At 39.1% G+C, this 15215-nt stretch overlaps 1 protein-coding gene across 2 annotated transcripts in view; it reads left to right on the top strand.

Moving 5' to 3' along the window:
• Positions 1-15215, top strand: part of LOC106569460 (uncharacterized) — a 48395-nt gene that overhangs the window by 16836 nt on the left and 16344 nt on the right. For both annotated transcript variants that reach the window (XM_014140828.2, XM_014140829.2), the window contains exons 3-4: positions 541-645; positions 888-983. In XM_014140828.2, the coding sequence (XP_013996303.1) occupies positions 541-645; positions 888-983 (201 nt within the window). The remainder of the gene's footprint in view (positions 1-540; positions 646-887; positions 984-15215) is intronic.

Consider the following 15215-nt stretch of genomic DNA (forward strand, 5'->3'; position numbering starts at 1 on the left):
AGAGTAGTGGCCTGAGGCCACACAATTAATGTGTTATGTCATGTAATATTTTTTTATTGTATATAACTTCCTTAATGTTGCTGGACCCCAGGAAGAGCAGCTAATGGGGATCCTTAATAAATAAAAATACTGGCCCCCCAATCTTAACCAGTAGGCTATCTGCCCTATCTGTTCCACAACACTAAATTCTAAAACGGGCTATTTTTGTGTCCTCTCGTCTTTCCTTATATCGGCTGTTAGATGTGAACCATGCTTACTTTTATTTTACTATATTTAGGTAAAGTTTGTCCACTTCAAAATGAAGTTGATAAAAATGTTTTTTTTATTTTTATTAAAACGCTTACGATAGTTATTTTATTTACATGACGGCCTTCATCCGTAATAGTCGGTTACACGATTATACAATTACTGTGCCAGCCCTAGGAAAATGCGAGATTTACATTAGATAAGTGCAACCTCATCCTACTTAAACATTGAACTCAACAATCACACATACACACACCTGCTGCCATTTTTGATCAATTCTCATTTGATTGACAGCTGGTTCTGGAGTTGTGTCGCTGTGATGATGAGCTGTGTCGCCCTGATACTGTCCAGCCACACCTGAACAGGATAAGGAGCTGTGTCTCCAATCAGAAGGGAGAGGTGAGGACTGCTCGGAGAAGGAACCTTGATTCTTATAGCTCTGTTGGTAGTAGTGTGGTCCTTGTAACATGAAACATGGTGCTTATAATGTGGGTTTTATTCCCACATTTGCCTCAAAAGACTCAGTATGTAAGCCTGTAAGTATATTTGCTAAATGTCTAAATTCAGTAGATCAACAGTGTATAGGAAGTCTTCTTAGCCTATGGTTAGTTTTACTTACCCACTGTGCATTATTGCTGCAGGTTTCAGATCCAAAGGTGGAAGCATCAGAGGCCAGCTTCATGAAGCTGATTGAAACCCTACTAGAGCAGCCAGAGGAGAGGGAACTCTTCTTTCAGGTCAGTGTCATAACATGCTGGGGAAAAGTGACATGATTGCATTTCACTGCTTCCGTGTCCAACCTGGTGCGAGAATCATAATGAGTGAGCTGTTCATTTCAACGAAACCCATTTTTTTGCCATAGATTGCAAACCAACAACCGTATTTCCAGGCTTATGTTATTCACTATTTCTGTATGTATGTACAGTGCCTTCGGAAAGTATTCATACCCCTTGACCTATTCCACATTTTGTTATATCCTGAATTCAAAATGTATTAAATAGTTGTTTTTTTTCCTCACCCATCTACACACAATGCCCCATAATGACAAAGTGAAAACATGTTTTTAGAAATGTTTGTACATTTATTGAAAATGTATTGAAAATTAAACTACATATATATCTCATTTACATAAGTATTCATAACCCCTGAGTCAATACTTTGTAGAAGCACCTTTGGCATTGATTATAGCTATGAGTGTTTTCGGGTAAATCTCTACCCAGTGGGCATAAAATGTAATAATGACATCTTTTACTGGTTGAAATCTGGTCTGGACATCATAACCAGATCACAACCAGATTAAGACGTCTTCTACATTACGTCTTTTTGACGCCATGAAAAATATTTATGACAGTCTCTATGGTCCTATAGCTATCTGAGATTGTACCTACTTTAGAGAATATCCGATACTATAAATACTTTTGCTTTTACTAAAGGATTTGTTTTTCGTAGTTGCAGTCCACCCAATTGAAAAGTGCACATTCACTTCCTTAACATTTGTTCTAGGCTACCAGCATGTAAGACAAACAATGCACAATAATACAGGATACCCTTAAAAAATGGCACTGCTGTTAAAATGCAGTAAAACTGCGGAACAATGAAATAATGGTTGTTTAATGAATGATATCTGGTAGCTTGCTGTCTGTGTTGGCTTTCTAAAGGTAATCTTTTGTCTGTGTTAACTAATTGTACTGTTTATTGTGCTGCACATTTTCTTCTGTTCCACTGAATGCTCTGTTGATGTTCTATTATGACTAACAAATAACATGTAGGCCTATGTCTTTTATTTCAATATCCTACTACAATCCACCAGGATTTACAAAACTCTATTTTTATTTAAAAAAATGTTCAATCAATAATTGGTCCAAAATGATTGCACCTGAATTTGACCCAGATAATGACTAATATTTTTCCTTAAAGCTTTTAAACAATTAACAATGTGTGCTGTAATTGCATTTTAATTTCAGTAGCTAAATTAGGAGGTAGGCATATCAGTTCCAGCTAAAACTTGGATTGGAATCTGTGCTTCATGCACAGCAATAGATCTCAGCGCAGCCTATGCGAGCGCATAGGTCAACATTCCATGTTAGTTGGGACAGCGCGCCCAATAGGCTACACAACAACACAGTTGGAAAACAACAACAGTTTCTTGAAATGTAAAGTAAAAAACTAAAAGATTTGCCTGCTGTGGTAGTCCCTGTTCTCCTACATTCTTGTTTTACTTTTGTAATTGAAGCAGTGGTTTGTTGGGGAGAAGAACGTCAAGGAAAGATTTGCTAGCTAGCTAAATTAGCTGGCAAATTTTAGCTAACTAGCTGTCTAACGTTAGCTCTCTGGCTAATCTCCATGGACATGGTAAGTTTTCATTTTACCTTTTGTAGGCGTTGGTTCTAGCTAGCTAACATTTTGATATATGTTTAGTTAATGAAAGTAAATGTGTGTGTTCTCTGCGTGTGTGCGTGAGAGATGATGATCACAATAACTTGAAAACATTGTCATGTCAACATTGTCATGCTAGCTATGAGTGTGTGTTCTGTGAGAGAGAGGGGGAAGAGATGATGATTATGACCACAATACTTTAAAGAAAAGATTGTCAACATTGTGAGAGAGCGATGGTACATAAATACACATATAGTAAACATTTATTGTGTGAGACGGTAAGCTGGCCTAATTCTTGAAACGTGTACCCCCAATATAGATGTTTAGACTTTCTTGATTCATCAGAGATATTTTTGTGTATATTTCATTTGACAATATGATACATTTTGCCTGTCCCTGCTCCTCCTCAACACTCATTCTAACATTACACCTCTAAACTGCCTTTTTCAATTCTTGGTTCTCTTTTTGCAGGAAACTCTAGCTTGGATGGAAGGTTGGAGGAGGGAACAAAGGGAATGAGTATAGAAGTTATCCAGTCTGCTGATTAAGAAATGCAAATAGACAGCAAAACATAGATGGAGAGAGAGCCTGTCTGCCGGATTGCTGAGGTGCAACATAGTCAATGCACTTGCTAGGCTATGTCTAACTTCGTGAAGACCTTGGGTAATGGCTAATCATGATTTGTCTTTACAGTTCCTGAAACATGTCAATGACCTGATGCATGGCCTCTACAGCAGTGCCTGGCCACCCACTCAATTACCAGTGACCTATTCTGCTACATCCCAGGTAAAGGAGAGAGCAGAACCACTCCTCCTTAAATCAATAGTAATTGACAGTAAGTTGTTTGCAAAATGTTTGTTTCTTCGGTTTGATACTCTGATCTTCAGATTCTTACCAACCAACTTTGTAAAGGTTAGGTTTGTATTAGCTATGCTGATGATCATTAACTTTTTTCATTGCATCAGATCTCACTGAGACTGGATTTCCCAAGAGTCATGCTATTCAGCTGCCTATTCAGCTGCCCGATCTTACACACTTAGAAAAAAGGGTGGTATCTAGAACCTTAAAGGGTTCATCGGCTGTCCCCAAATGAGAACCCTTTGAAGAACCCTTTTTGGTTCCAAGTAGACCCCTTTGGTTCCAGGTAGATGTATTTTGGGTTTCATGTAGAACCCTTTCCACAGAGAGTTATACGTGGAACCCAAAGGGGTTCTACATGGAACCAAAAAGGGTTATCCTATGGGGACAGCCGAAGAACCCATTTGGAACCCTTTTTTTCTCAGTGTTGTGTAAGGAGATACAATTGAAGTCAAATCAAATGTATTTATATAGCCCTTACATCAGCTGATATCTCAAAGGGCTGTACAGAAACCCAGCCTAAAACCCCAAACGGCAAGCAATGCAGGTGTAGAAGCACAGTAGCTAGGAAAAACTGCCTAGAAAGGCCAAAACCTAGGAAGAAACCTAGAGAGGAACCAGGCTATGAGGGGTGGCCAGTCCTCTTCTGGCTGTGTTGGGTGGCGATTATAACAGAACATGGCCAAGATGTTCAAATGTTCATAAATGACCAGCATGGTCAAAAATAATAATAATAATAATAATCACAGTAGTTGTCGAGGGTGCAACAAGTCAGCACCTCAAGAGTAAATGTCAGTTGGCTTTTCATAGCCGATCATTGAGAGTATCTCTACCGCTCCTGCTGTCTCTAGAGTTGAAAACAGCAGGTCTGGGACAGGTAGCACGTCTGGTGAACAGGTCAGGGTTCCATAGCCGCAGGCAGAACAGTTGAAACTGGAGCAGCAGCACGGCCAGGTGGACAGGGGACAGCAAGGAGTCATCATGCCAGGTAGTCCTGAGGCATGGTCCTAGGGCTCAGGTCCTCCGAGAGAAAGAAAGAGAGAATTAGAGAGAGCTTACTTAAATTCACACAGGACACCGGATAAGACAGGAGAAATACTCCAGATATAACAGACTGACCCTAGTCCCCCGACACATAAACCATCCGAAGATACCCCCGGACAGGGCCAAACAGGAAGGATATAACCCCACCCACTTTGCCAAAGCACAGCCCCCACACCACTAGAGGGGGATATCTTCAACCACCAACTTACCATCCTGAGACAAGGCCGAGTATAGCCAACAAAGAACTCCGCCACGGCACAACCCAAGGGGGGGCGCCAACCCAGACAGGAAGCCCACTTCAGTGACTCAACCCACTCAAGTGACGTACCCCTCCTAGGGACGGCATGGAAGAACACCATTAAGCCAGTGACTCAGCCCCTGTAATAGGGTTAGAGGCAGAGAATCCCAGTGGAGAGAGGGGAACCGGCCAGGCAGAGACGGCAAGGGCGGTTCGTTGCTCCAGATCCTTTCCGTTCACCTTCACACTCCTGGGCCAGACTACACTCAATCATAGGACCTACTGAAGAGATGAGTCTTCAGTAAAGACTTAAAGGTTGAGACCGAGTCTGCATCTCTCACATAGGTAGGCAGACCATTCCATAAAAATGGAGCTCTATAGGAGAAAGCCCTGCCTCCAGCTGTTTGCTTAGAAATTCTAGGGACAATTAGGAGGCCTGCGTCTTGTGACCGTAGCGTACGTGTAGGTATGTACAGCAGGACCAAATCGGAAAGATAGGTAGGAGCAAGCCCATGTAATGCTTTGTAGGTTAGCAGTAAAACCTTGAAATCAGCCCTTGCCTTAACAGGAAGCCAGTGTAGGGAGGCTAGCACTGGAGTAATATGATACATTTTTTTGGTTCTAGTCAGGATTCTCGCAGCCGTATAGCAATAATATACATTTGTAAAGCAAATCAAATCCTATTTTAACTCACCTTTTTTTTCAGGTACACAACCCATGAGTCCTGATTCAACACAAACTCACACGTGTGCAGATGCAGAGAAGAGGAAGAGATTTGGAATTACACCCATTTCTAACAATGTTTGTTGCAAGAATGATATGACGCACACAACTTTTGAACAAAATAATATTTTATTGGTTTCTATTGCCTCCTACACATACTTACATTGTTGTATTTAGCTTTCTTTGTTTAAGACTAGCAAGCTGTCCTCAATTGGGGGAACCTCACTCCGGGAAATTAGTCCACAGGATTTTGGAGCGGTGTGTTATATAAAAAGTTGTTTGAATATTACAACTTGAATTCGGATTAAGCAAAACTTTACTATTTAGAGATGAGTTAAAAATTGTAATTATCCAACTACTGTCTAATTTTGATATCCTCTTTCTTAAAAATGTTTCAGATTGTTGACCAATGAATTAATGTCTCACTTCAATATGAAGGGACAGAAGAGCAAACATGCCTTTGCCTTACTTTTAGTAGATTCTGACTGTTAAAGATATTTTACTGTGCGTTACTGTTCTGTCGTGTCCTGCATGCCCAAATTATGCCAATCATTCATTTATTTTCTTCTCTTTCTATGCATACAGTAAGTGTCTGAAAACTCAAGAGGTTAATGTGTTGCAGGCCCTCTGGAAAGTCTTAAAATATGCCCGTGACCGCCGTGGTGGAGGAGGAGGCAAAGTATGTCAAAAGTTTGGACACACCTACTCATTCAAGGGTTTTTATTTATTTGTACTATTTTCTACATTGTAGAATAATAGTGAAGACATCAAAACTATGAAATAACACATATGGAATCATGTAGTAACCAAAAAAGTGTTAAGCAAATCAAAGTATAATATTTTAGATTCTTCAAAGTAGCCACCCTTTGCCTTGATGACAGCTTTGCATGCTCTTGGCATTCTCTCAACCAGCTTCACCTGGAATGCTTTTCCAACAGTCTTGGAGTTCCCACATATTCTGAGCAGTTGTTGGCTGCTTTTTCTTCTTTCTGCGGTCCAACTCATCCCAAACTGTCTCATTTGGGTTGAGGTTGGGTGATTTGTGGAGGCCAGGTCATCTGATGCAGATCTCCCTTCACTTTCCTTCTTGGTCAAATAGCCCTTACACAGCCTGGAGGTGTGTTGAGTCATTGTCCTGTTGAAAAACAAATGATTGTTCCACTAAGCGCAAACCAGATGGAATGGCGTATAGCTGCAGAATGCTGTGGTCGCCATGCTGGTTAAGTGTGCCTTGAATTCTAAATAAATCACTGACAGTGTCATCAGCAAAGCACCATCACACCTCCGTGCTTCACAGTGGGAACCACACATGCAGAGATCATCTGTTCACCTACTCTGTGTATCACAAAGACAGGTTGGAACCAAAAATCTCACATTTGGACTCATCAGACCAAAGGACAGATTTCACCTGTCTAATGTCTATTGCTCGTGTTTCTTGGCCCAAGCAAGTCTCTTCTTCTTATTGGTGTCCTTTAGTAGTGGTTTCTTTGCAGCAATTTGACCATGAAGGCCTGATTCACACAGTCTCCTCTGAACAGTTGATGTTGAGATGTGTCTGTTACTTGAACTCTGAAGCATTTATTTGGGCTGCAATTCCTGAGGCTGGTAACTCTAATGAACTTATCCTCTGCAGCAGAGGTAACTCTGGGTCTTCCTTTCCTGTGGCGGTCCTCATGAGAGCCAGTGTTCATCATAGAGCTTGAGGGGTTTTGCGACTGCGCTTGAAGAAACTTTCAAAGTTCTTGACATTTTCCAATTTATCTGACCTTCATGGCTTAAAGTAATGATGGACTGTCATTTCTCTTTGCTTATTTGAGCTGTTCTTGCCATAACATTGACTTGGTCTTTTACCATGTAGGGCTATCTTTTGTATACCACCACTACCTTGTCACAACACAACTGATTGGCTCAAACGCGTTAAGAATGAAAGAAATTCCACAAATGAACTTTTAACAAGACACACCTGTTATTTCAATGCATTCCGGTGACTACGTCATGAACCTGGTTGAGAGAATGCCAAGAGTGTGCAAAGCTGGCAAGGCAAAGGGTTGCTACTTTGAAGAATCTCAAATATATATTTTGATTTGTTTAACACTTTTTTTGTTTACTGCATGATTCCATGTGTGATATTTCATAGTTTTGATGTCTTCACTATTATTCTACAATGTAGAAAATAGTAAAAATAAGGAAAAGGCCTGGAATGAGTAGGTGTGTCCCAAAATTTTGACAGGTACTGTATATGAGCAAGTTGCTATTTGTTGAAGACATCTCTAAGCTATAACTGTCACAAACAATTTCAACTAGTACCAAGGAAATACTTTTAGCCAGCTGAGTCCACAAAGTTTCTTCAGTAATATCCTTTTATAGTTTGCTTTTAAAATCGCATTATTGATTAAGGTGTAATGTGCTGAATGTCTTTTCTGCAGATCTGACCCATCACATGACTCTTCAAGAGGACCATTAGGCTCCAGATTGCCTTCTGTGCTCAGAGATCCTTGATGAGGATCTACCCCATCCCACCACTCTTATTAATCAAATAAAACAATGGGCCTTTATATACTCCGTGTCCCAGTCTTTCTATGCATGTAATGTCTGTGAGTGAATTATGAAACAATTACTGTAAATTGTGATGTAGATTTGTTTTTGCCATTGCTTGATCTATTTTAAATGTAAGAATATGTTGCAGATTAAATGTAATTGGTGACTATGGAAACAAATATAAATGTAATGAGCAATGTTTTCAATATCCAACTTTATCCTCTGTAATACTTTTTACAGTACACTCTTAGCACCTTCTTTTTCTATCTAGAACCTAAAAAGGTTATTCAGCAGTTCCCATAGGAGAACCCTTTGAAGAACCCTTTTTGGTTTCAGGTAGAACCCTTTCCACAGGGGGTTCTACGTGGAACCAAAAAGGCTTCTCCCTAGAACCAAGAAGGGTTCTCCTATGGGGACAGCTGAACTATTTGTTTTTTTGGTTTTTTAAATGTCTAAGTGTATGTGCTCATAACCTGGTAATGACCACCTGATGAGGTCTTAACTATGACCACCAGTAGGCTACATAATATAGCAGCACTTAATAGTGGTCAGAATTATGACCAACTGGTCGTATGGTGGTCAGAAAAAGACATTCTGGTCAGTTAAAGACATAAAACAAAACGTCCTATTTCAACCGTTTTGCGACCAGAATAATACGTCATAAGACGTCTTTTCCAACCAGGTTTTGCCCACTGGTTAAGAGTTTTCCACATCTGGATTGTGCAATTTTTAAAACATTTTTTTAACATTCTTCAAGCTCTGTCAAATTGGTCGTTGATCATTGCTTGACAACCATTTTCAGGTCTTGCCATAGATTTTGAAGTAGATTTAAGTCAAAACTGTAACTCGGCCACTCACTCAACATTCACTGTCTTCTTGTTAAGCAACTCCAGTGTAGATTTGTGTTCTGGGTTATTATCCTGCTGAAAGGTGAATTAATCTCTTAGTGTCTGGTGGAAAGCGGACTGAACCAGGTTTTCCTCTAGGATTTTGCCTGTGCTTATCTCCATTCTGTTTTTTTTTATTCTGAAAAACTCCACATTTCTTAACAGTTACAAGCATACCCATAACACCACCTATGCTTGAAAATACAGAGTGGTACTCGGTAATGTGTTGTATTGGATTTGCGCCAAACGTAACACTTTGTTTTCAGGACAAAAAGCGAATTACTGAGGCAATTTTTTACATTATTACAGTGGTATTACATTCCTTTAAAAGTTGCAGCATGCTGTGGCGCAGCTTGCATGTTGCCACAGAATTCTATGGCACGTTATTTAAGTGTGAACCACTGGTACCATTAATGCTAGTTAGTGCTAGTTTGACCACCATCTTTGAGAAGCATTTGATAGCCTTCAATAATGGCTGTAATAGAGAATGCGGGAGACCGGAGTTCAATTCCCCGACAGAGAAGGAGTAGGCTGTCCTTGTAAATAAGAATTTGTTCTTAACTGATTCAATATGTGCTATTTCGTAGTTGTGATGTCTTCACTATTATTCTAAAATGTAGAAAATAGTAAAAAATAAAGAAAAACCCTGGAATGAGTAGGTGTGTCCAAACTTTTGACTGGTACTTGCTTAATTAATTTGATATTATGGTGTTTTTATTCCAAGAAAAATGATACGCCCTCTGGGTTTCCGTTATGGCGCTGTACAACGTGACTGTCGGGAGTACAGTACTGGGCTATTTAGCTAAAGAATCCCTGTGTCGTGCGGGCAGGGCACGCGGGAGACTGGGGTTCAATTCCCCGACGTGGAGGAAGTAGTAGGCTGTCCTTGTAAATAAAAATTTGTTCTTAACTGACTTGCCTAGTAAAATAAAGGGCACACTGAGAGCATAACATTTCTGCACCCTCATTTTCTAATTCTAGTCTAACCAATACCCAAACTGAGATTAAGTGAAAATAAAAATCAAATTGTATTTATCAAGACCAGTCCCGATGCTTGTCTCAGAGTAGCGCGAAACGGTGCTAAATCCTATTGCTTCTAACTTCAACATGCTCTTTAAATAAATAAGACCTACACCACGTTTAACAGCACATTACTCAACACTAGTGAGACTCATGTCGCCTACAGTATATCTAAAAACGTGACGTGACTCCGCCAAAAATTTCACATAGAGGATTGGAGGATTCTAAATTAAAGCAAAAGGTTGTGCTACATATACGGCTACTCAGTGGATATTCTGAAAGTTGTTTGAGGGTCGTAGGTCATAAGACTAAGGAGCTGTTGAAATTTGAATCTATCAAAAATTCTCGTAAAATCTCATGAGATGCAAATAGACAAACAAAAGGGTGTCCAATGTGTAGGCCCACTGAGTGTACATTATGAACCTTGTTTGAGGTGTATGGGTCACATGACCAAGATGCTATTGAATTTCAAATAAATAATTTAAAATGGTGTGAGATGTAAACCAACAAAAAGCTAGAACCAGTGTTGAACGTTTTAGGAGTAATGGTTAAAGAGCTATTGAAATTTGAAAAATGTGATTTGTCAATATGTTGAAGGATTCTAAAATTAAAACCAAAAGCCACCTCATGGGTCTCCCAGTGGCGGCCGGCACAGGTATCGAACCTACATCTGTAACCACGCATTTTTCACTCCAGGAGCCCCCATTCACAAAGTATCAAAATACAGAGAGGTGTTGGTAAAGATATATTGTCCTGCTAATAGCCCGTAATGGGCTACTATAATACTGTACATGGTATCCAGGTCAGGATAACCAAAACATTTCTTTATTAAAGACTATCAGTAAGAATGTTGGTACTTATTTTGATCCAAATCCATGAATGAGTGAGTCACTCAGCTTTATTTTACTAGGCAAGTCAGTTAACAACAAATTATTATTTTCAATGGCGGCCTAGGAACAGTGTAACCCACTGTTCCTAGGCCGCCATGTTCGGGAGCAGAACGAGGGGTTTGAACTTGCAACCTTTCAGTTACTAGTCCAACACTCTAACCACTAGGCTACATGACTGTGTCATCAACTTGATAATATATAATGATATTTTGGACGTTATTTTGTTTTAAAAAAAACAAAAGAGAGCAATTGTAATCTGAATAAATCCCAAAATAATATTTGTAAAGGCCAAAACATTTATTTCTGTTTTTAGAGGGAGAGAAACGCTGGGCCAATTGTGCGTGCCTATAAAGGCCAAAATAGAGTCCTGCTAATAGCCATAATGGCGCTGTACAACGTGACTGTGTTTGAAAGAGTATTTTCCAGTAAGCAACCATTTGTTTACCTTCATTAGACAACTTTGTTCCAGTATTTCTGTAATTCACTGATATTTATTCCCATAGTAATTCGTTATGGATCCAAAGCTAAATAAACCAGCATTTTGAAAGAGTATTTTCATCATTATTTTATTAACGAAAGTATAAAGATGTTGATGAGGAAATACTGTACTGCTGTTTTGAGTTAAAAATGTAACACTTCAGAGTACTTAAGCATCAAATAAGTTGCAGGTAGGGGGAAGTTCACACCTACAGTAGCCGGGCTATAAAGAGTCTATTGTCCTGATAATCGGGCTACAAGTGTTTGAAAACCTGTTTTCAAAATGTCACCAGCTGTTCATCACTACTGTAAATAAAAACACAGCATCTTGTTTACATCTTGTTTACATTCTTTATTGTAACCACAATGTCACAAATAATTTGTATCTACCTTTCCAATTACTTTTAGAGTTTGGGATTAATTTGATTAATATTATGGTGTTTATATTCCAAGAAAAATGAAAAACCCTCTGGATTTCCGTTAGGATGGAACAGAAAATATGGCGCTGTACAATGTGACGGTTGGGAATACAGCACAGGGCTATTTAGCTAAAGAATCCAGTGTCCTGCATAGACCAGCGTTCAATTCCTCGACGGGGAGGAAGGAGTAGGCTGTCCTTTGTAAATAAGAATTTGTTCTTAACTGACTTGCCTAGTTAAATAAAGGTTACACTAAGAGCATAACATTTCTACACCCTAATTTTCTAATTCTAGTCTAACCAATACCCAAACGGAGATTCAGTGAAAATAAAAATCTCATTTATTTATCAAGACCAGTCCCTATGCTTGTCTCAGAGCAGCACGAAACTGTGCTAAAATAGTTGTAGGCTATTGCTTTTAACTTCAATATGCTCTTTAAATAAATAAAACCTACACCACTTTTAACAGCACATTACTCAACACTAGTGAGACTCATGTCGGCTACGGTAGGCCTACAGTATATCGAAAAACATGACATGACTCTCCACCAACAATTACATATGGAGGATATTTCTGTAATTCAGTGATATTTATTCCCATAGTAATTCGTTATGGCTCCATATCTAAATAAACATCGGCATTTTGAAAAGGTATTTTTATAATCATTTTTTTAATGAAAGTATAAAGATGCTATTGTTATTTACATTGTTTTAGTTTGAACATGCTGACTGGCAAAAAGAACAGAACAGCGGGAACATTTCCCTAGTCAGCACCATTATTAGTGCAATGCCCCTTAAATATTTTGGAGATGATTTTGTTTTCAAATAACGTAAAAGAGCGAGAAAAAGGCCATTCTTGAACATGGGGTGAGACATTGTTACTAATTTAGATTGTTTATTGTAACCATAAAGCCAGTTTGTTATTTAGAATGATTTATTTCTGTTTTAGAGGGAGAAAAAACAAAAACCTATAGTCATCTCATGGGTCTCCCAGTCGAGGCCAGCACGTGTATTGAACCAGCATCTGTTGCAACCGGGCTTGCACTGCTATGCAGTGTCTTCGACCGTTGCGCCACTCAGGTGCTGTACAATGTGACTGGTCGGGAGTGGCAGTAAGAGCAAAATAAGAGCAAAATAATCCTAACAAAATAAAATATTAAAAACCTTAGTGTAACAACAGTTTTAATAAGTAATACTGAAGTCATGCACAATTATCAGTTTCTATTTAGGTTCATGTCAGTTAGAGACACAATAGGACCCAAAAGCATAATCAGTGCTCTAACTCCCCCTTGCACTGTTCTGGAGCAATGAAGTGGTGGCGCAGGGTACCGTACTAAACCACAAATTACCTCTAAATTCCGCGGCATAAGCTTACAACTTTTAAAGGAGGAACCACTGTACTTTAGTGCCTTGTTACAACAGGATGCATGTTTTGAATATTTTTTAATTCTATACAGGCTTTCTTCTTTTCACTCTGTCAATTAGGTTAGTATTGTGGAATAACTACAATGTTGTTGATCCATCCTCAGTTTTCTCTTATCACAGCCATTAACCTCTATGGGACCCCTTCCCGTTCTCATCCCGGTAACGGGATTGCTTGACAAGATAGCAAAAATCTAATAATTTTAATTTCTCAAACAATCAACTATTTTACACCATTTGAAAGATAAACACCTCCTTAATCCAACCACGTTGTCCGATTTCAAAGAGGCTTTACGGCAAAAGCATAAAGTTAGATTATGTTAGGACTGTACATTGACAAAACATTACACACAGCTATTTTCAATGCAAAGACAGGCGTCACCACAAGCAGAAAACCAGCTAAAATTATGCACTAACCTTTGACAATCTTCATCAGATGACACTCCTAGGACATCATGTTACACAATACATGCATTCTTTTGTTCGATAAAGTTCATATTTATATATAAAAACAGCATTTTATATCGGTGCGTGATGTTCAGAAAATATTTTCCCTCAAATGCTTCCGGTGAATCAGCGCTACAATTTACAAAATTACTATTCGAAAACATTGGTCAAATCTAATATTGTCATTCAAAGAATTATAGATTAACCTCTCTGGGCTAGGCGGGACGAATTCGTCCCACCTACGTAACAGCCACTTTAAGCCTGTGGCGCGATTTTCAAAACCTTAAAAATCCTATTACTTCAATTTCTCAAACATATGACTATTTTACAGCTATTTAAAGACAAGACTCTCGTTAATCTAACCACACTGTCCGATTTCAAAAAGGCTTTACAACGAAAGCAAAACATTAGATTATGTCAGCAGAGTACCAAGCCAGAAATAATCAGACACCCATTTTTCAAGCCAGCATATAATGTCACCAAAACCCAGAAGACAGCTAAATGCAGCACTCACCTTTGATGATCTTCATCAGATGACAACCCTAGGACATTATGTTATACAATACATGCATGTTTTGTTCAATCAAGTTCATATTTATATCAAAAAACAGCTTTTTACATTAGCATGTGACGTTCAGAACTAGCATACCCCCCGCAAACTTCCGGGGAATTCGCTAACATTTTACTAAATTACTCACGATAAACGTTCACAAAAAGCATAACAATTATTTTAAGAATTATAGATACAGACCTCCTCTATGCACTCGATATGTCCGATTTTAAAATAGCTTTTGGTGAAAGCACATTTTGCAATATTCTAAGTACATAGCCCAGGCATCACGGGCTCGCTTATTTAGACACCCGGCAAGTTTAGCACTCACCATAATCATATTTACTATTATAAAAGTTTGATTACCTTTTGTTGTCTTCGTCAGAATGCACTCCCAGGACTGCTACTTCAATAACAAATGTTGGTTTGGTCCAAAATAATCCATCGTTATATCCGAATAGCGGCGTTTTGTTCGTGCGTTCCAGACACTATCCGAAATGGTAAAGAAGGGTCGTGCGCATGGCGCAATTCGTGACAAAAAAATTCTAAATATTCCATTACTGTACTTCGAAGCATGTCAACCGCTGTTTAAAATCAATTTTTACGACATTTTTCTCGTAGAAAAGCGATAATATTCCGACAGGGAATCTCCTTTTCGGCAAACAGAGGAAAAAATCACAAAGGCGGGGGCGGTCGGGTCACGCGCATAAGCCCAGAGTCCCTTGATCGGCCACTTGAGAAAGGCGATAATGTGTTTCAGCCTGGGGCTGGGATGACGACATTCTGTTTTTTACCGGGCTCTGAGCGCCTATGGAAGACGTGGGAAGTGTCATGTTAGAGCAGAGATCCTTAGTAAAAGATAGAGATGGAAAAGAAGTTCAAGAAATGGTCAGACAGGCCACTTCCTGTAAAGGAATCTCTCAGGTTTTGACCTGCCATTTGAGTTCTGTTATACTCACAGACACCATTCAAACAGTTTTAGAAACTTTAGGGTGTTTTCTATCCATATGTAATAAGTACATGCATATTCTAGTTACTGGGTAGGAGTGGTAACCAGATTAAATCGGGTATGTTTTTTATC

This window comes from Salmo salar, chromosome ssa14 (assembly GCF_905237065.1).
Source record: "Salmo salar chromosome ssa14, Ssal_v3.1, whole genome shotgun sequence".
Classification (NCBI taxonomy): Eukaryota; Metazoa; Chordata; class Actinopteri; order Salmoniformes; family Salmonidae; genus Salmo; species Salmo salar.